Raw genomic sequence first — 21,247 nt, 5'->3', positions numbered from 1 at the left:
TCTCATCTCTTCTCTTCCACATTTCCATCCCTGGCAACCCTTGTTTCCCGGTCGCGTTGAGAAACGGGGCTTTCGTTCAATCCGCCTTGTTTCGCCCCGCGGGATAAGAGACCGCCTAGAGCCACCCAGCCAGCCGCACTACATCTGTAGCACTCGACCCTCTTGTCGGGGACAATTAAAAATGCATTGGAACCCGCCCCTCTCACCCTCACCCTCTTCCTATTCTCTCTGTCCCTCGCCACCCTTCTACCGGGGTTTTACAAGAGCGTATAAAATCCCGGGGAATTAATTAAAACGCGGGGGATGAAGAAAAAAAAAAAGAAAGAGAGATGGAGAAAGAGAGAAGTTCTTCATTCAGCCAGATGACTCGGCAACCGACGCCGCGTGTTTCCGTTTTAACAATTTTTTTATACACAGCGTGTGTGTGTGTGTTTTTTTTTCTACTTAATTATTTCTTAAAATTATTTTTACCTTGTCATATCTCTAAAAATGTATATGATGTATAGTTTACAGCAGTCATTGTCGTATGATTTTTGTGTGTAATCGCAACACTCGACTCTCCTTCTAATTCTTGTAATTGAAAATTTTTCTTCTCCTTTCATTCGCAGGTAAGTCGGCCACATTTCGTTCGTCGTGTTTACCGTCGGGTTTAATTAACTCATCGATCCTACTGCGTGAACGAGCTTTCCACAGTTGTGAGTATGATAATTGATCGTAGACAACATTCGTCGTGTAATAATCAATGCCGCGGTATTTTTTAATCATCGTTACACCGCAGTCATTAACGACGACTGAAAGATAATTTATTCGAAACGCATCGGAGAACTCTTGTGTCGGCATCGCAGTGTGTTGGTAATAATTTCCAACGGGGTGAAAGCCCGTGGTGAAAGTGCGCGGATAAAGAAAATGCTTTACAACGCGTTGTTGCGGTTTTTTTCGCGTCGAGCAAAGAAAGCCAAAAAAAAAAAAATTGAAAAATAAAAAAATATACCCATACACACTGCAAAATAATAGAAAAATATATGAAAAATACATTGAAAGGATTTCAGTGCGTGGTTAAAACGCATGAAAACGGGACAAAGCGTGTGTGCATGTGTAGTGTCGCTTTCAAAATGGCTTCCCGAGTGAAAAGTGCGCGTAGTACCGAATCTTTGTCTGGATTTCGAAACTCACACGCATTCGCGTACGTGCATGCATGCACGCTCGAATGAATTTTACCGCCTGTCTTTCTACCTGCGTCTCTTTACCACCGCTACATTATACTTCTCTCCCCTTTCTCCCGGACCCTGATATTCATCCTAAAGCAGAACCTTTCGCATGTGAAAAACTTGGTTTAGCAAACTCTGCCGAAAGGAGTATAATTTACAGGGGAAAAAGTATACTTATTAGATGTGAAAATGTGGTTGAAAAATTGATTGGTTTGGGAAGTTACGATGTAATCAAAGACAGTTTCTGCGGATTCTTCAGTCATTGACCGATATCAGATCAGTTTAATTATCGTCTCGTTGTTCATCGGATCTTCTTTTTTTTTTTTTGTTTGTATTTGCTGGCGCGTCGTTCTCACCGAATTCGATTCTAGTTAACGTATTAGTCGCGTTTGTTCGCGTATGTATTTCTAAATTTTTTCGTTTGGGAAACACTGTTTCAACTCTGTCGTTCTTGAAGTGGATGGATAGTAAAGTTACGGTGCGCGCGAGTCGCGATTGGAATTAAGCTTACGACGGACGGACGTTCAGCCGGATTCACGTCACGTATTACGGAAGGCTTGCATGCTTTCCCGACCGAGTATGTATTAAATACGTAATCTATTCGTATCGAGAGACACGGCCTCCGGTAATGAGATTTCATGCTTGGGAGAAATGAAATATTTCGAAATCGAGTGTGTTTCAGGGGGTTACAACTTGCAAGGTTTTCTTTGTTTTTTTTTTTTATTTTCTTCCTTGCTCTTAAAGAAATCGTCAACACTTGTTGCAACTTGAGCTTCAGGGCTTTGTTATTTATAGTTTCACGAATATTTTGAAAATTTTTCATCGAAATTAATAACAAAATGGCGGCATGACGCGTATAAGTAGCGAATGACTCCGAAATCGAGAGTTTTTACGGTGGCGCATCTTCTGACGTTATTGTTCAACTTGTGAGAGGGAGAAAAATTTTTTAGAATTAAAAATACCTTTTTGGATTCGAGCTCGTAGCCCAAATGTTGAAAAAACTAAACTTTCTTCCAAACATATACGATTACGAACAAAACACATCATTTTTCGATAAATAAAAAAGTGTTTAAAAAATCTTGAGATGAAAATTAAAAAACCTAGCCACTAGCTGAAATCGATGAACAAGTTTGAAAGATTGTGTCAAAGTTTCAAGTCGATCGAATAAAAATTGACCGAGGAATCTGCGTCACCGAATTGAAAACGTGGTCGTTCGCTACTTATACGCGACATGTCGCCATTTTGTTATTAATTTAAATGAAAAAATTCTAAAATGTTTTTGAAAGTGTAACTGGCAATGCCCTTGAATTCAAATTACTTCAAGTTTTTACGTTTTCTTGAAAAAAAAAAAAAAAAAAACAAGCAACTCCTAAAAATAGGTACGGTTTTAGACCGTCCAATCTGTAAACCCCCCCTAATACCTCCGCATTGTATGCTGGGAAATTATTAATGACTCGGTTGTCGCCGACACTTGGCTAAGCAGCTCTCCTAAGTTGCGCTTGGCAGGTTGACGGAGTTTGCGGGGTGGCAGTGAGTTTAACTTCGTGCCCATATAAGCCCTGAGAGACGCTCAGGATTTAAGCGGAGAAATTTCGTCTGGTAATTGGAGGAAAGTTTCAGGAGGCAATCCTAAACTTGGGTCAAGAAAATAAATTCTCAGATCAAAGTGTGTCGTCACTTACGCTTCGGCATGTTATTCTCTTTCGGGATCGTGAATAAAATACACGTGATATGCAATTTGTGTTTGGAACATTTATTCCAGAGATAATTGTGATTTTTACAAGCGTATTAACGAGCTGTGAGTAGGTATACATATAGAATTGTCGGTAAAGATACGATAAATCCAACCAATCAAATCATAGGAATTACTTATCGTTGTCCGTTCATATCGGAATCTCGCAAACAAAGGCTTGCTCGTAGTTATTGCACACTGATGCAGCAAGTCCTCGTCCGTCGTGCCACATCACTACGCAGTTTCGGTCCGCCTCTTGGGTCGGTTGATTAGGCGCCCATGGAACGAAGGACACGGGAAGACCTGGTGACAGACAAACGTTTACATCGTAGCACTAAACGGACCTCGAACCTTTACGATTCCAGAAACGAGCGTTGAAGTTTCGCGAGTTTTCGTCGATGTTGAAATCGATACTTTTATTCCAGGGTTTCTGTAACAGGCGCTGAACATGCCGCGAGTTTGACGAGACGATGATGATGAGTGAATTTGAACCCTTACCAGTCTTGACACTTGTCCATTCATTCCTGTCGAACAATCTGTGAATCCCAATGTGCAAACTACGTACGTATGGTTTAACTTTCATTACGTATTCCTGTTTTTTCAACGAATCGATCACCGCCAAGGTAGCGCCCTCTATTATGCATCGTTTTCGAGCCTCATGCCACGACACACCTTGCGTGTGATGCGACTTGTAGGCGACACCGATATCCGGGAAGGATATGTACCCCTCGGGCAACGGGGAACTGTTTTGCTTACCAGTAGACGTATTTTGAACTGGAACAATTTGGACAATTGAGTTCGTTTCCTCGATCGACTCTTTCCCCATAAATTTCTTACCAAAAGTTACATTTCCGTTAGTAGAATTCCCGGCACACATTATCTGGCAGGCGAGATGCATCGGAAGCAAAACGAGGAGCCCTGTCATTTTTCGAGTTTATTATTCAACTTCGTACCGACTGACTCGACGTTTCTTCTGCGTTTACTCCCGCTGATGACGATCTGTCGATGTTTTATACGTAAGATATTCTCCCCCTTTGACTTTTCGTATCTCGAACCGACAGATAACCCCGTGCGAAGAATCCGAGTATCGCTTACCGAGTTTTGTATAAGAATAAAATAAAAATAAATGGATTATCAAACCGTGGAAAAAAAATAGTTTGAAAGACGAAGGATATTTTATTGTTTAAGTAAAAATGGAAAAATTTCACACAAGTAACTGGTTTGTTTATCGCAGTAGTTTGTCGCAATTCCTCTGCCAACTACGAATATACAATTCGGTCTGAAATTACAAGTATTCGCCGCAGCTAAACGTTCTCCTTTGGTATCGATATCTCGCAAAGGAAGTGTCGTTTGTCGGTGCACGTTTCGGAAAAAAGTCCTCTTCCGTCGTGCCACATCCCCCCACATTTCAAGTCGGCACCCTCGAACGGTTGGTTGGGAGCCCATGGAACCAAAGACACGGGAAGACCTGGTGACGAACATTTATATCCTATCAATGTACGGACCTTGAAAAAAATCGCAAAGATTTTAGAATTGAGCGTTGAAGCTTTGCGAGTTTTCGTCGATCTTGAGTTCAGTAAGCACTTTATTCAAGGGCTTTTACAATAGGCGATCAACATGGCGCGAGTTGGATGAAGATGAGCAATTTTAAGGGAGTTCCATAACCGTACGAGAATTGGCGATTCGACAGATTTATGTGATTCGATCGTTAGATTAAAATTTTGTATAAATTCACTAATGTATTATATTTTTGTATTAATTCATTAAAGATATTTCAGAATTATTCACCACTTCCACGATGTTGGGAAAAATTGTTTAAAAAACTGTACAAACGTGTGAGGTTGTACTCGGCTGTGCAGGCCGTAAAACGTTGCGACGTGGCAACAACGCATCGCATGCGTAAAACATGAAATTGCTGTATCAGAGTTACTTTTCGGTTATAAATTTGAAAGATCTTGGAAGCATATACATGGAATGTACAAAGCTTTCGCAATAACGTGACGAGACGTTGCCAAAGTCTGAAAAACCTAATACGATGGTCGGACACGCAATTTTGAATATCCGCGTAACGCCGTTGAAACTTGTTCAAACTCTTACCATTTTTGACACTCGTCCATTCTTCCCCGTTGAAAAATCTGTGAATCCCAACGTGAGCGCTAGACATGGCTGGTTTAACTTTCATAATGTAATCTTGCGTGGTCAACGAATCGATTACTGCCAAATTGGCGCCGTTTTCGATGCATCGTCTCCGAGCTTCGTCCCACGTCACTTCTTTATCGTGATACGATTTGAAGGCGCGCCCGATATCCGGAAAGGCTACGTATCCTTTGGACAACGGCGCGTGTTGCTGAAAACTCGGTGTATTATCGACTGAAAAGATTGGGTAAAGAAAACAAAAAAATAAAAATAAAATTGAAGATCTTTGTGTCACAGCGACGGAACTTTTAGATTAATTTCATCTTTGACGATTACTTACAGCAGTTTAGATTATTGTTGGTTGAATTTGTTCCGCACATTATTTGACAGGCGATTTGCAGCGGCAACGAAACGAGGAGCGCTGCCATTTTTCAACTTTATTTCTAAACTCCTCGCTGATGCGAATTACTGACTTTCTACTCCGTTAGAACACGAATGTGGATTCCTTTCGACTGTTCGCTTCGCATCTCGACCGCGGATAATTGTGGTCGACTTGATCAGCGGGTTTCAGGTTTAACCAGTTTTAAAACTTGTCCGCTCAGCCTTGACGAATAAAACGTACACTTACCTTGAATCCTCACCGCTTCACCGATCCACGCGTAGCGTCTTTCTCTGTTCAATGCTTCGATGCTCGCATCGCGTTTTAAAAAGTGTGAAGGTCTTTGACGACACCGATATCAAAGATCGTTAACATCTCGAGACGACCCGATGCTTCCACGCGTTATCATCCACAGCATCGATTGCTTTACTGATATTCACAATATTCTACGTTTCTTACCTCTTACTACCGAGATGATGCATTACAGCTCACTTAGTCGTGAAAAACGTCACCGCGTTGTTCGACCGATATTTAAAACCGTAAATTCTATTTTTATTTGAAAACTACAGAGGATTATTTATTTTTCAAACTCGGTGCTACTCGTCTTTTCGTTCGATGTAATTCTTCAGCTTCTTAGTACGTATCGAGAACAACAACATTTCGCACAAGCAACGACAATAAATGACACTCTGGACTGCAAAGCCGCCTATTGCTCGTATTATGGCAATTAGTGACAGTTTTTTTCCCCGAATTTGACAGATTTTTACGGTACTGAGACGTATTTCGATGCTGAGCGTACAAAGACTTGGTTGTGAAATCGCTTTGTTCATTTACCTACCAATCTCGACAATTAAGCTCATCGGAGATGTAAAATTTTTCCTCGTTTTTATACGCTGTTGCGAAACCGGTGTGACATGATGATTAATGGGATCGGATGACCGGAGAAGCTTATCTGTTTTCAGAAATTCTCCGCAAAATTTGATTATCGTTTGAATACATTTAACGTCCCACATAACACAGTTTAAGTGTCAAAATAAGGAAAATAACGAACATGTTATCAACTAAGTTTCGTATTTTTTTCTGCGAAATGTATATTGACATTATACATATCTCAAAAAAAGATACGAAACTTAGTTAATAACGTGTTCATTATTTTCCTTATTTTGACACTTGTATACTTTTGACACAAAAGTTTACATTTATTGATTTGAGTTATCTCAACTCGCTTGGACTCGCTGTGCGTCAGAGCGAATGGCGTGTTATTCGTTTCTTCAATCATTCGTCGTCGCTTCTTTACCACGGCTTTGAAGCGTGTCGATAATTTTTTGATATCTCTGGTTACGCAGATGAGGAAAAACCCCGAAGCTGTAAAAAACATGAGGCTTCATTTTGATTAATAATTTTATAAATCATATTCAGTACAGTCTGTAGAGCAGTCGAGCAAAGAATACTTTACATCATTGTCAACGGTATAAAAAAATTTTTTTAACTCGTTGACATTTTTTCAATACTTCATTTAATACAGATGTAGCGTTAAAATTAATTGGCATCGACGAAACTTTCCGAACCCGTTTTAATTGCCCGCCTTCAAGTTCCAGCATTATTTTCATCTCACGATCAATCAATGTCACAGATCGAGGGCTGTTTCTCCTTATCGGTCATAGACGCTCGTTTTCGTCTGATTCGCGTAGATGCAGCAGAATTATTCACGCGCTTGGCCTCAAGTAGTACGAGTCAACGGTTGGACGACGCGTGGAAACAGCCGTTATGTTCAGACACACCTTCGGGTTCTCGTCTTTAGCCGTTTGTCGCCCTCGTCCGTTCACTTTTACCACTTCGCGAGACCTTTTCTTCGTCGATACAGTGCGATTGAAGTATTACCGCGAGCTTGTCGTATAATTAAATCAATTTTATCCCCGACTCAACCGTGACGTTAACTTTTTCAACCCGAAAAGCGGAACGCAAGTGGCATATTTTTCCATCTCAACTTTTGCGGGAAAAAAAGTAAACGATAATAATCATTGCGAAAGTCTGGATAGTCACGTTTTTCATCCACGTCTATTTTTTTTTTTTTTTTTTGGTTTACCTTTGGCGAAATTTCATCGTATTACATAAACAAAGAGGACATTGATGTACGTAATAACGCAAATCTACACCGAACCCATAATTTTTACTCCAAATTTCGAAGACGCCTGCGACAATTTCTTTTTCCGCGAGATCCGCAATCCCGAATCTCTGATGTGATATAGCCTGCATTGTAATTTTGCGAATCTCAAAACCATATGCCGTTGAAACAGCTCCCGTTGTTAAAGTTCCTCGACAACAAAGGGAGGGATTCCAATACGGATTCCAAAGCCCTCGGAGTTGCCCTCGTAATACTTGGATATTCTTCTTTTTCGTTTCTTTTCTTTTCCTCTCTTTTCTTTTTCATTTTCATCTCGGCCCAGCTCGTCTCTGAAACTATGTCACGAGCGTTATACGGCGAGCCGAGAACAAAAATAATGTAATCTAAAATTCTCACGATTTTTGTTATTACGATATTTATGTACGAATAACTAAACAGATGAAATTTAATAAAGCTGGATTTCGTTCGGTGGTGTAATAAATGTTCGTTGGAACAGTTGGAGAAATTTTGAGACAACGATCGCGTGGCGTATTTTCGTTTTCTCTCGTGGAACTCGCTTACTTGGGATTGTTTGTTGTTATCCAGAGGACGAAAATAGTAAGTGGTAATGATAAAACGAGAACGATCTCCAGAAAATTATCAACGAATCGTGAAAAAGATGCAGACAGAGGCGGTCGTTGAATGGCAGGTGGTTTTTATGGGGAAAGTTAAACTCAAACCAACGCTGAATCCAACGAGTCGCTTTCGACGAAAAACTCGTCGTTAAATAAAGGTGGGAAAAAGATGAAAAAAATCCTTTCCGTTCTTCCTCGAGCTCGGCTTTGATATAATACAACGTACAAAGTATACATACATACATACGTGCGTAGATGTAAAAAGAATGTATGAATTTATTCATGTACTCATCGTCGCTTCGTCGAGGACAAAAAAACAGAAAACTTTCCGTTACCTCTTTTGGTTTTTTCGGATGGTCAACGTTTTTCTTACAACTCTGCGGACCGCCGTAAATTCGTCGGAACATCCGGCCCTTGAATCCTGAATATTGAATCTCTAATCCTCTGAGGCCTGATCCGAAGCAGATGCGAGTACAATGCTTGAAGGGTTGTATCGACGATACGGCGATACTGAATAATTCATAAAAGCTTCGCTCGAACTTTGCTGCAAGAGTACAGAAAACTTCGAGGAATGAAAGGGACGAAGAGGAATTAGAGAAATAATCTGTTTTTATTCTCTTGACAAAGAATGAAAGGAAAAAAACGAAAAACATGAAAATTGCTGGTTATTTATTTTTGCAATCTTCCTTTCTGCGGTGGTGATTTCATTTTATTTCGCTGTTCAAATCCGCTCTCCTTTTTTTATACCGTATACTTATGCACACCTCGTTCTGCCTTGACAATTTTCTTTGGGATTGCGAGGACGGTGCACAGAAGCCTCGATTAAAATTTTTGGATTCACCCGCTGATGTGTCTCTTCTTTCCTCTCAGCAAGCATTCGTCATTTTGCTTTTCTTCTTCTTTTTCTTCTTCTTCTTCTTATTATTATCTCACAGGTCTGCAAAAAAATACTTTATTTCAGCTACATGGGATGTTTTTGGTAAACATTATGTTTCCCAAAAATGATTTCCATTTTCAATCAAGAGTACGATACCAGATTTCGAGTTTAATCGGAGTTCAACTCTAAATAAAACTACGAACAGGTGTTGAATAAAAAAACATTACGTGATGAAATTTCTTGAATATTTTCACCGGTTTCAGTGATTAAAAATCTACAAGAAACGGTAGAAACAAATCTGTGCAGTTTTTCAGTCGAAGACCCGTGTTATTTTTATAATAATACCCTTTCACCTTCAGCAGCGTAAGATTGGATATTTTTGGAGAACCATTATTTTTTTTTTTTTTTCTTCTCTCACTTTTAACCCCCCGCGAGTTCAGGCGAGGTCTGAAAACGACGCGATCGCGTTATTACGGGAGTTCTACGACGTTTTTCAACCCTCCGCCTTCGGGTTTGAAACACATCGTCGTCCCTCTGAAAAGCAACTTCGTCAAGTTTCGTACCCTAGCTTTTCCACAACAATATCGTTCAAGATGATTGCGCGGCGCCATGCGACGTCGTAAACAAGCCTCTGCAGTGTGGAAATCTCCGTCCCGAATTCAATGTCTGCAGGCGAACGTAATTAACCAGCCTACGTGACAATCGTTAAAGTTATATCGCCACTGGAGCTGAGCTGCACGCGAAATGGCTCAGAGTCTGTCTATAGCTGATAAAACTCGTCCCTGAAACTACGCGTCCCTTAATCGAGCGAACTGCGCTGCTCAATTACGGTTTAGGTAACCATCAATGGGCTGTAAAGTCCGTGCGAGAAGTTGGAAAAAAGTAGATAAAATCCTTCGAAACATGGCCGGCAATGTTATTAAGCCCGGACGATGTTGAGTACGGATAAATTAAAATCCTTATTACCGTGAAGTGGAAACGATTTTGAGCAAATTCGAATTACACAAGCTAAGATAACGACTATTTGAGAAGAGTCTCTTCTCTACTCTGCCAACCATTCATCCTCAAAGTCCTCCGGAGCTTTCAAACTTGCAGCAAACTGCGTTGTTCAATTACGGTTCAGGTAACCATCGATGGGTTGCAATGTCTGCGTCAGACGTTGGGAAAGTAGATAAAATCCTTCGAAACATGTCCGAAAATGTCGTTAGTCCAGAAGATGTTTAGTACGGATGAATTCCACTCATTACCATAAAGTGGCAAAGATTTTGAGCAAATTCGAATGACTCAAGCTAAGATATCGACAAGTTGAGAAGAGTTTTTTCTATACTTTCACAACTTTTCATCCAGACGGTACGTCGCATTCATCCTGAAAGTTCTTCGGAGCTTTCAAACTTTCAGGCAACTATTACTACGCAGACCGTGTTTATCGAGTCCACCTTTCCTTCGTCCAATATTGTTACTGCACCTAAACTTCTTCGCGAACACTTCACCATTTCATTAACAACTACTAGCCGATGTCGAAAAACTTGATCCACGACATTATAAAGCCAGTGAACATGCCTCGAGTCTGCTTAGAGTCAGACAAATAAATACTTGAGTTATTCACGTGACAAGTTCAGAAGGCTGAAGTTGTTAACGTTAGCGTAACGAAACGTCATTGAAACAATGATTGTTGTAAAATTTGAACATGTTTTCTTCGTTATTATTCATTAGATAAATTTAAAAAAATTCCGAGGGTCCCAGTAACGTCCTAGTAAGTTTTACCCGAAGCAACGTTACTACAGTAACGAAGTTATAACTTCTACCTCATTCGATTTTCGATTCCAGGCTGCGGTAATATGAAAATAATTTCATCAAAATTCGCCGACTGTTTGGTCAGCTGCACTTGAACAAGGCCGAATTCGCGTTTCTCAAAACGTGTTCTCGTTGAAGGTTTCACCGGCTTCGTGAAATTATTTAGGTGAAGTAGATTGGCCGGGTGTAAATAGACTCGCCGACTCGTTTCATCCCAGCTAACTCACCAGGATTAGGTGCTTGCAGTGTTATTAAAGCCGTTTTTAACGCGGTCTAAATTATCTCAATCACTTCCGCACTTAACCACCTCACCCTCCCGTCTCGATCCCAAGTTTATTTTTAGTTTATTCATAGTTTTCGTTTATTATTTCAATTAACATCGCGCAGCGAACAATATAATTAATTGGTGCAAGGTCGCGTCTCCGTAAAGACCGTCGACATTAATTTGGGGTCAAGTAAATAGATTCAGCTGTTACTTGCCGCGTATTACATCCTCGTGGGACAAGGGGGTCAATATGACTTTGGCGAAAATGTCGCCCGCGGTTTGTTGCAAAACAAATTTGAGTATTCGGTGCAACTGTGCAATTAGATGAGTGGGCAATAAGATCGAGTCAATGCATCGCTAATCGGGTATAAATACGGCAGCTTCGATTCGACTTAATCATAAAGCTGCGTTCAACGTTAAATAATCAACCTCATCATGATACGGTTCACCGTTTTGCTTATCGCCGCGTTGCTATTTCTGCCGCATATCAGTCAGACATCCGCTGACGACGAATCCGCTGGGAATAACTATTTACAGTTCTTTAACACGTGTAAGTATATCGATTGTATCAATGGTTTTTTTCTGGTTTTCTATTAGTCAATGAAAAAAAAAAAATTCTTTCTTCATTTTAATAACAAATCATTCACGGCTCGTACTTACAATATTGAATATTTTTTGATGTAGCCCAAATGATGCAGCACATGACTTCAATTTCGGATGAAATGCGGAAACGAGTCCCCAGTTTACCTTTTTAGTCGATGTTCGACAAAAATTAAAATGCACGTTCTAATTTACAACCCGCAATTACGAAAAGGATCAATCGGACGACAGTCTTATAAACCTGCAACGAAGAACAAGTCAGACATATTCAAGCGAAGACTCGAAGAGGACGATGTTACATATTTCGTGAAAATAAAACGTGGAAGTTAAGAAAAAAATTAACATACAATTGATTAAAATGGAACTGCTTCGAAGTATTTGGAGATAAATTTTGAATGTAAAAAAATAAATCCATTCCTATCTCTGTACACATTTTCACGTGTTTTCTTATCACCAAAATTTGCCAAATTTACGGAAAATTTGGTGATGTACGTAGACGGTTTTCATATTTATGACGAAGCCGTTGGCGGATGAACGTCGCTTTTCAGCTTCTCGCAATCTATCGGAAAACCAGCGAACGTCTCTTTTGATCGTTTATCCAGAGAGGAGAGAAAAAAAGAAAAGAAAAATGTTGAAAAGGAAATAGAATCAGAGGAGCGTTAAAAACCATCGTTCGGTTCGTACCTATCTGTGGAATTCATTATCGTACATAGACGTTTCTGAATGAAGTTATTTCCAGAATATTTGACCCAGTTAGCTTTTCGGAATTCGTGCGCATGATTATATTATTATCATCGTCGCTGGTGGTCGCAATTGAATCGAGAAATAAACGGATCAACGTAACTTAATCTATTCGTTATATTCCTAACGTAACATTATTCCCCGCCCCTCCCCCCTCTACCGTCCCCCGGATGATGGAACAAATTTATCATCACGATCCGCACAGCGCGAGCTTGCGGATACATTCACTGTATAATATTATACCTATAAATGTTGCATATTATACAGCCGTGAGTTTGCGTACATAATTTATATTCCATCCGGATGACGATGAAGCGTCGTTCTCTCGGTTATTCCAGTAATTATTATCGTATCAGACCGCAAAAATACCCACGGCGAAGCGGTCGGAGGGGGAGGGGAAGAAAGAAAACAAAAAAAATAAAATAAAAAAATTCAAATTAATTCAGGATTTTCCCGTCGCACGAATCGCCCCTGGAATGAAGGCTGCGGTAAAAACGGGAAAGAGAGAGAGAGAGAGAGAGAGAGAGAGTGAAAATATTTTCCTTCTTTTTTTTTCCCCATCACGTCTTGGAAAGAGTGTCTCTATCTCGCGATATTAAAACTCTGCGACCGGTGTATGATATACCTATATTTACCTGTGTCTGTATATATATATCTATATATATATATATATATACATATGTATGTATGTATGTATGTATGCATGAATACTCTGCAGGGGTAAAACGTCCTTCTTAGTTTACGTTGATATGGAGAAGCGTGGAAAAATTGAGGACGTGAAAATTCATCCGAAAGCCAGAGGGGATGAAAGAAAAAAAAGAAAAAAACACAAAAACCAAGACGTACCGCGAAGCGAGAAAAGTGTAAGAAGATGGAAAAATTGATACGGTATTTGAATGAGAAGTTGCTTCAATTTTTACGTCCACGATAAAAAGTCGATTCGAGGTTTGTACCTTCGTTATTGTTTCGTGCGACATTGTCAAATCGACGGAGTGAAAACCGTTTCAGAATGATTTCTCCTCGGCGATACGTCGATACAATTATTTCCCCCACTTTTTTTTTTTTATCCCGCGTCCTGTTTTCTCTGACCCTTTTTACCCTCTTTTCCAGCGAGTAAAGAAAGAAGAAAGAAAAAAAAAAAAAAAAAACTTACACTACATTTTTCGCTTCGTTCTCGATACTATGGAGATATTTTACTCTCGGTACAATCCGATCGGTCACGTCAGCTGAGCTCGTGATTAATTGATTATATTTTGCCTGAAACTAAGCGGCGACGTTTTTCTACACTTGTATTTATATCCGCGTTCTTTGTCGTCGCGACGACGTCGGAGGAGGGGATGAAATATACACGCCGCATGCAGGGATGCGGTGAGAAATTATGACGGATACAAACATAAAAGAAAAAAAAAAAAAGACAAGAAAAGAAAAAGGGAAAGCACACCATCAACCTTCGGTTTGCTGAAGAAAAAAAAAATTTATGCGCAGTGAGGGGGAGAGTCCGGGGTGGGTGAAACGAAGCGAGGATAATGAGTTGGGTGAAACAGAAGAGCGCGCGAGAGGATAAAGGACGAAGAATTTTCACTTCGTTTGTAATTCCTGTCAGTGATTTTGAGCTGCGGATGATGAAGAAATATTGTTTATTTTAACGTTAAAATCGGATTGGAATTTCGAATGAAGAATATCGATAATTCGTCAATTGATTTGTGCGTGATTTGTTGTTTTTGTTTTTTATTCGATGCTCAGGCAAATGATTATTCAAACGAGTTTTGTGCTTATTCAAATGACTGTCTTTTTTCAATCTACGACGATACTAATTTTGTCATATTTTGCAAAGTTCTTCCTAGCTCTGAGGATGAAGTTAGCAACGTTCCTATATCGATTCGTGTTTAGGAAGAATCGTTACTTACAAACTTTAGAAATGTATGACATTTAATACAACGTGATAAATAAAATATACCCACTGATATTTTGCGTAAGAAACTTCTTGAAAGTCCTTCGAAATTTCTGGAATAATTGTTTTTTCTCCTCGCTGTCTCGTTCCGTTAACGTTTACTAACTTCAATCGTATTCCCAGCTGTACCTTGACCCAGGGATTCGAGGCTACAATTCGTACTCTTCGTTACCTTCATTTTCACTTCTTCTTTTTTCCTAAATCAATATTACACTGAGAGAAAATTCATTTGTTACAGTGCCTAGAAAAATTGAGTAAAACAGGTATCGTGAAAAAAAACTGTTTGAATATTGTTGGAATTACGAAAAACGAGGTACGCCTAACCATTTTGCGCTATTTTCGATCCTTTTTTGGTTATTGCAACGCAAAATCGGTTTGTGAGCTTTGCTCTACTTTTTCAGTTAAACAAGGCTTTAACGTCAATTTATTGTCGCACAAGCATTAAATTTTCGCAACGCTTGCAAGAAAATATAGCGACGGCGATCGTAACGAGAAAGAATATTAACGGATACTAGACTTTCCGGTAACAGTTAAAAAACTAATTTTCAATTTCTACCTAGAACTGTATTTTTCGATCGTGATAAAAAATCCGAGCGGTAACCGGAACTAAAAATTAGAAACCACCGAAGTTGTTTCTTGCCATTTCTTAGTCACGTCCTAATTTATTGAATCCTTTTGCCAAAAAGGATCACGAGTCCCGATAAAAGGCTTAAAAAATGATTCCTCTCTCTCCCTTTCTCTCTTCCCCACTTTTTTTCTGTTCCCTTTCTTTCCTCGACCAGGCTACGGATGATATTTCACCCTTCGCCATGCAGCGTCGAGAAAACGGAGAGAGACAATGGTCCCAGATCCCAAAGACTGTTAGGGTAGGGCCAAGAGCTGCGGGTCGGCGGTCCTCGACTCTAGAGTCTAAGGCCAATCCTGTTGGGTAAAGATTTTCAGGGAAGTCGGTCGCCTGCACGTTGGGTCCCGCGGGATATCGAAAGGACATTTCGTCAAACTGCACTACGCCAGATTGCTCACGGCGAAAGGACTGCCGCTTCTTCTCTCCTCGTGGAGTTTACAAGGGTGGTCGCACACCTGGAAAATCCGGGAAACCTGGAAATGTTGGGGCATTTAAAAAGGGCTCGCGGAAAGTCTGGAATTGTCAGGGGAATTTTAATTTAGTCATGGAAATACCAGTCTTCTAATATGGGAAATTGGAAATGATTTTCTGATTTAACAAGTTTACGTTTCTCCCATCGAAAAAAATAAAATTCCTTAAACTGACTTTTTTATCTACGTTATATTTTTCTTCAATTCGAATTGAATCTCAACCGAATATAGAGTCGATAAGATCAACTATCCAGGTTCTAGTAACTTGCTAGAATTGGGCAAAAATTCAAGGAAAACCGGGTTTTAGGTCCTGGAAAACATGGAAAAAGTCCGTGGAATTTATTCCTCGAAAACTTGTGTTCGCCATGATTTAGTTCCGGTTATTTTTTTATACTTACGCGTACCTCGTTTTTCGTAATTCCAACAATATTCGAACAGTTTTTTTCAACGATACCTGTTTTACTCAATTTTTCTAGTTACCGTGACAAATGAAATTTTTCTCAGTGTAGCCGCTTCGTTCTCAAGTTTAAAAAATTTTCAATTTCTGTTTCAGAATCAGAGAAGAAGTTAGGGGCGGGGGTGCCTCCGAGGGGGGCCGCGGCCTCCCCTTCCGCCCCCCTCGAAACGCCCGCAACACCCGAGACACCGACGTCGAGTGCATCTCCGATTACCAAGTCGACGACGTCGTCATCGTCGCCCACCCCCGGCGACGTCTCTGCGACTAAGAGCGTCGTCCCCTCGGCTTCACCGCCATCCGCAGTTGTCACGGGCCTTGACAAGTCGGTTCTTCAGGTGACAGTCATTATTCGCTTTTTGTGTCATACCTGCGTTATGGACAGGGGTTCGGTTCTTTTGTCCAAAGTCAGACGCGTCGAGGTTTTTTTTTTATCTTTTTCGTCAACCTCGAAAATGAAAATGGTGAAAATCTGTTGCAGGAATTTCTTTTTTAGCGAAAATTTCACCGTCATCGACGTTTTATCATTTGGCAAGAAATTTGCGCGCATTTAGAAAGAAAGAGTTTGTTGATTTTGAGAACGAGCACCGAAATTGATCGTTCGTTATTTATTGTTTATTCGTACAGTCGTAAGAAGCCACGACGATTTCAACCAAAATTTCAAGTAAGAGAAAGAAAAAAGGTACGAAAATTTTCAAACGTAGCTTAGAATTTGATTTCAAATTGTCAAAAAAAAAAAAGTATGGTGTAATCGTTCGATTCCACTCTGCGAAGACTGGTTTTTGATCAAAAGATTCTACTTTTCAGTAGCGCTGAAACGTCTTTTTTCTTATCGCGTTGATACCGTGGAATATTCAATATTGCACTGATATTTGTTTTTATTAATGAACAGAAAAATGGAATCAACTGTTGGAAAAGAATGATACGTTTCACTAAATTTGTGAAACACAAAGTTTCGTAAGAAAAAGGAACGAATCTTTAGTCATTTTGAAGCATTTTTAAATGAAAAATTTACGTCCGAACTCGTGTTGATAATTTGAGTATTCGTTTTTTTTTTTTAAGGTTTTTAGTAAAATTATCGCAACTCACTGGAACGTAGAAAAATTATTCTCGTTTAAAATTGATGGCATCATACCGGCAGAAAGTTCGACTCGGTTTTTATCCGAGGAACTTGAGCTCGACTTACGATCCTCTCGGTAATTCGCGGTAGGTGGGTATTAAATTATTGACGAGGAGAAGCGTCAGGTGGTACATTATGGAACCAAAGCGCGTTGCCCACTCGAATTGAAAGGTAAAAGTTGATCTCAAAGGCTGAGCAGGCTCGTTCGCAAAAGGGACGGAAGAGTCTCGAGGATAAAATTGAGGTGAAAGTTAAGAAGGGAGGAGAGAAGAGAGCGCGAAGTAGCGACGTGATAAAGATGAAAGTAAAGCGAGGCACTCGGTGGAAAACCTTTGACGCTTGTTGCTGAGCAGCTCAAAGTTGCTCGTCCTTAATCTTTAAAATCGATACGGAATACAATCCGAGTCCTTTAATAAGCTTTTGTTTTCCACGCTTGATGCTTCGAACGATTTCTGTCCAATTATTAAGTTGAAAAACGATGAAAAATGTTTTTAACAATTCAATCCTCGGGAAAAGCGCTGCCAATTATACGACCGCAACGTTTCTCGTGAAAATATCTCGCCCGTAACTCGAAGCAATAACCCGGTTCTGTCACCTGACATTTTCCCCGCTGATTACGAAGCGCTAACAAAAGCGGAACTCAACGGTGTCGCCCTTTTCACGGCTCTAACCTCATTTTCGGATCGTAAAGCTTGCAATTATCGCTCAATGCCGTTCCTTGCTCGGTAATTCCAGGCCCAGCAGGTTCTGTTCAATATTTCATTTCCTCGTCGAACCCGAGCTGATCAGACACGGAATTAGATTCGTCGTATCACTCGGGGAGCGCCGGAATATTGTCTCCTAACTCTCGATTCAACGGTCAAATCCCTTTATCCCAACACGACTTGACTCGGTGACTTTATCAATTTATCCCGCGCTGCAATTTCTTTCTCATCCTCATCGCTGTATTCCACCAGCGAATCTCACGCCGCTCCAGATCCTTTCTGCTTTGCGATTCAACGCGGCACTTTGCCGTTTGCAAAATATCTTTGGTGGATACCCTTTATGCCTGGAATATGAAATCAGTCGACGTATTTTACGCAGGTCAGCTGTTCGCATTCCCTGATACGGTTAAAAGGAAGTTTCAACGGCGTTACGCGGATATTCAAAATTGCGTGTCCGACCATCGTATTAGGTTTTTCAGACTTTGGCAACGTCTCGTCACGTTATTGCGAAAGCTTTGTACATTCCATGTATATGCTTCCAAGATCTTTCAAATTTATAACCGAAAAGTAACTCTGATACAGCAATTTCATGTTTTACGCATGCGATGCGTTGTTGCCACGTCGCAACGTTTTACGGCCTGCACAGCCGAGTACAACCTCAGACGAGTGTGTACAGTTTTTTAAACAATTTTTCCCAACATCGTGGAAGTGGTGAATAATTCTGAAATATCTTTATCAATTGTTATCGGACGTGCTTCTACTGCCAAAAAAAAATTCACTTTGTTACAAACTTAATCGACAACTTCGATCCTCGTCCATTCCTCCATGAGAATACGTGTAAAATGAGCGAAGACATATTTCCTCGTATCTGACAAACAATCCCGTGAATTTATACAAAATTTTAATCTAACGATTGAATCACATAAATCTGTCGAATCGCGAAATTTTATCGAAAACTGAACGTTCAATCTCGTATGATTAGAACTCTCTTGATTCCTGAAATCCAACCAAAGGTACTGTTTTGCAGTTTTCAGTTTCATTGCCATTGAAAATACCATCAGGCTATTGCTTTCGTTACGTTGCGATAACAGTTTCGACGTTGGCTTTGATTATACGGATTTTTCGTCTATCCATCACCACGCGATGTCAGTCTAACGCTTTTTGATGACTATCTACCATATCGATGACGATCTAACATTATCTGATACCAAATTTCTGAATCTACGACAAAATTAGTTCATCACTAGTCCAAGTAGGCCAATTTTAATTTTCTAAGAATAATTTTCACTTTCTACCTAGAACCATATTTCTCGATAGTGGTAAAAAATGAAAATAGTCAAGGACCTAACGGTAACCGGAAGTAAAAATTTCTCTCAGTGTATACATTGTATATAAGTACAGTATTATCTATAGCATAGTCAAAGTGCGCTGGAGTCCCTGAAAATTACGGATACTACATTGGGCAGGTTGATACACGCGAATAAGGGAGCGAATCTCCCTCGGGAAAGGTCCCGGGTCTTATTCCACCCCTGAGTTCCTCGTCTCCGTCGCTTTGTCCCCCCGATTCGGCGCCTCGGTATCTCGGCTGGTTAAAGCTCAAGCTCAAGCCTCCGTAATTCTTCGGTTGAAGCTCGGCGTGGCATCGAGCGAGGCTTTTCATGCCTCTCTCGTTACTCTCCGAGGAGCGTCATCCTCCTCCCCCTCTTCCCCCTTCTCCCTTAATAGTGCTAATTGCGTATATTAAATCCATAAATTCCAGATATTTCTCGCTCAGGGATGCGCGCTCACCCCCGCCTTCGGGATTAGCCAAGAACCCCGCCGATCCTCTTTCGAGGGGACTTTTGACGCACCGGCCCATCTCTAATGGCTCGGCCGTAACGCCGTCTCAAAACTCATCCCACCTTGTTAATTACGAAATCTTCGAACATCCCCGAACTTTACCTCCTAATTCCATCCTTTATACCTACTCGGGGTAAAACACGTTCGCCGATATTTTCACTTTATGCTCGATCACACTCGTGTTAACCACCTTCTCTAGTTTCGCAATACTTTTCCCGTTACTTTGAAAATTTACGACAACACAGTTCCAGAGTCCGTTTTCAACGATGCTTTTTACTTAGGGAAATATGGGAATTAAATCGATATATTCTTTATACTTGGACGTACTTTCCGCGACCTTGATTGAAATTGTTTTTCAGCCAAACAAAGACGTTGATAATCTTTATCCGCTGCTTCAAGTATATTTATACCGTCGTAAAAAAAAAAAAAATCATCGTAAATTTCACTGCTGTGAATAAATTACAATTACTTTCTTTCAATCCTGTCGTTTTTCACCGTCGATAGAATGATTAAAAAAAAACTTTTGTCGCTGTCCAATCCGAACTTTTTATCACGAATGTTACATAAAGTATTTTTTACATACGATATGTTTCAATATTTTCATAATACCATGAAAATCGTAGATAATATTTCACTAATTGTAAGTTTATCAATTTAACGTCGAAATTACGAATGCGCAAGTATATTTTATTGGTTTTGGGTATTTAGAAACGAGACTTGATTCTGTCTCGAAAAAACAAAAAAAAAAAAAAAAAAAAATTTCATACAAAATCTGTACGTGTAACAAATATAGTAGAAAAAGGACGAACTCTTCTTCCATCTCCACTACCAACCCGTTGAGTAAAATCGAATGTCCACTTATCTAGAGTCGTAGCTGGGTAAGTGCCCACCTACATTCCATAGGAATGTCATTACCCCAGAGTCTCAAGAATGCCCTGGGGTTCCTTCCCATTCTTCCCGCTTTTCCCCCTTTTTCCCTGAGCGCAATGTTCCCGGATCTCGGATCTCCGTTTCGTATATTTTCTTCCCTCCCTTGGCAGGGAATTCGAGATATTTTCTCGGCTTCCGCCGAATCACAGCCGCGGTGATCAGGAACTCCGAAACGTAAGAGATCGAGACATCGAATTAGCGGCGCGGGGGTGGGAGGAAAATTTGTAAGGATGAAATTCGATACGCGATCGGGCGTGGATGAGAATTTTTCGTACATCTCTTGGTAGAAATCCGAAACCCCGAGGAGACGGATGTTCGACACGTGTTCGGAAAACCTCTGAAACACGCTATTCGCGTTTGATCGATCTGTTTTATACATTTGTTTTATTGCGTCGTTTCACAGGCAATGTGCCGCTCGGATTTCTTTTATCTTCGATCTTCTCCCGGCATCGCGAACCCTAAACCGGAGGCCATTTTCATTCTCGTTCAACCTTTGACGGTGAGAAAAGAGAAGCTTTCGGTCAGCTCCCAGCGGACAGAAATTATTTTAAAACCCGGGAACTCTCATCCCTCGCGTTGTTTTTTTCTTTTCCGAGCTTACGAACAATTTTCACGAATCATTCGCGACGGAGGAGGAAAAGGATTTTCATTTTCTAATTTCTGCCCGCTTCAAATCCAACGTT

General features: G+C 40.3%; 2 protein-coding genes and 1 long non-coding RNA gene across 13 annotated transcripts in view; 2 read left to right on the top strand and 1 right to left on the bottom strand.

Moving 5' to 3' along the window:
* Nucleotides 1–21,247, top strand: part of LOC124309536 (dystrophin, isoforms A/C/F/G/H-like) — a 306,902-nt gene that overhangs the window by 63,375 nt on the left and 222,280 nt on the right. For all 10 annotated transcript variants that reach the window (XM_046773231.1, XM_046773233.1, XM_046773232.1 and 7 more), the window contains one exon: nt 16,071–16,309. In XM_046773231.1, the coding sequence (XP_046629187.1) occupies nt 16,071–16,309 (239 nt within the window). The remainder of the gene's footprint in view (nt 1–16,070; nt 16,310–21,247) is intronic.
* Nucleotides 2,941–5,639, bottom strand: LOC124309555 (macrophage mannose receptor 1-like). Of its 2 annotated transcripts, XM_046773270.1 has the most exons (5): nt 5,417–5,639; nt 5,038–5,310; nt 3,778–4,408; nt 3,439–3,714; nt 2,941–3,243 (listed from the first exon to the last, which is right to left on the bottom strand). In XM_046773270.1, exons 3-5 carry the CDS (start codon nt 3,863–3,865, stop codon nt 3,092–3,094), a joined length of 516 nt encoding a protein of 171 aa, XP_046629226.1. In that variant the 5' UTR covers nt 3,866–4,408; nt 5,038–5,310; nt 5,417–5,639; the 3' UTR covers nt 2,941–3,091. The 2 variants fall into 2 exon arrangements, with proteins under 2 accessions (XP_046629226.1, XP_046629225.1); XM_046773269.1 differs by lacking the exons at nt 2,941–3,243; nt 3,439–3,714 and having other exon boundaries at nt 4,094–4,408; nt 5,417–5,617.
* Nucleotides 11,273–12,158, top strand: LOC124309561 (uncharacterized). Its single transcript, XR_006909250.1, has 2 exons — nt 11,273–11,680; nt 11,815–12,158. It is a non-coding gene; the product is annotated as an uncharacterized LOC124309561 (long non-coding RNA).

This window comes from Neodiprion virginianus, chromosome 7 (assembly GCF_021901495.1).
Source record: "Neodiprion virginianus isolate iyNeoVirg1 chromosome 7, iyNeoVirg1.1, whole genome shotgun sequence".
In the NCBI taxonomy this organism is placed as follows: domain Eukaryota; kingdom Metazoa; phylum Arthropoda; class Insecta; order Hymenoptera; family Diprionidae; genus Neodiprion; species Neodiprion virginianus.
This window is presented reverse-complemented; position numbering and strand designations above follow the sequence as displayed.

Excerpts from the sequence above, each read along its gene's own strand:
- LOC124309555 (XM_046773269.1), bottom strand. The coding sequence starts at position 5,504 with ATGGCAGCGCTCCTCGTTTCGTTGCCGCTGCAAATCGCCTGTCAAATA. Across the intron at positions 5,311-5,416 it reads CAACAATAATCTAAACTGCT|TCGATAATACACCGAGTTTT; the intron begins GTAAGTAATCGT and ends CAATCTTTTCAG. Across the intron at positions 4,409-5,037 it reads ATGGACGAGTGTCAAAAATG|GTCTTCCCGTGTCTTTGGTT; the intron begins GTAAGAGTTTGA and ends GTTCGTCACCAG.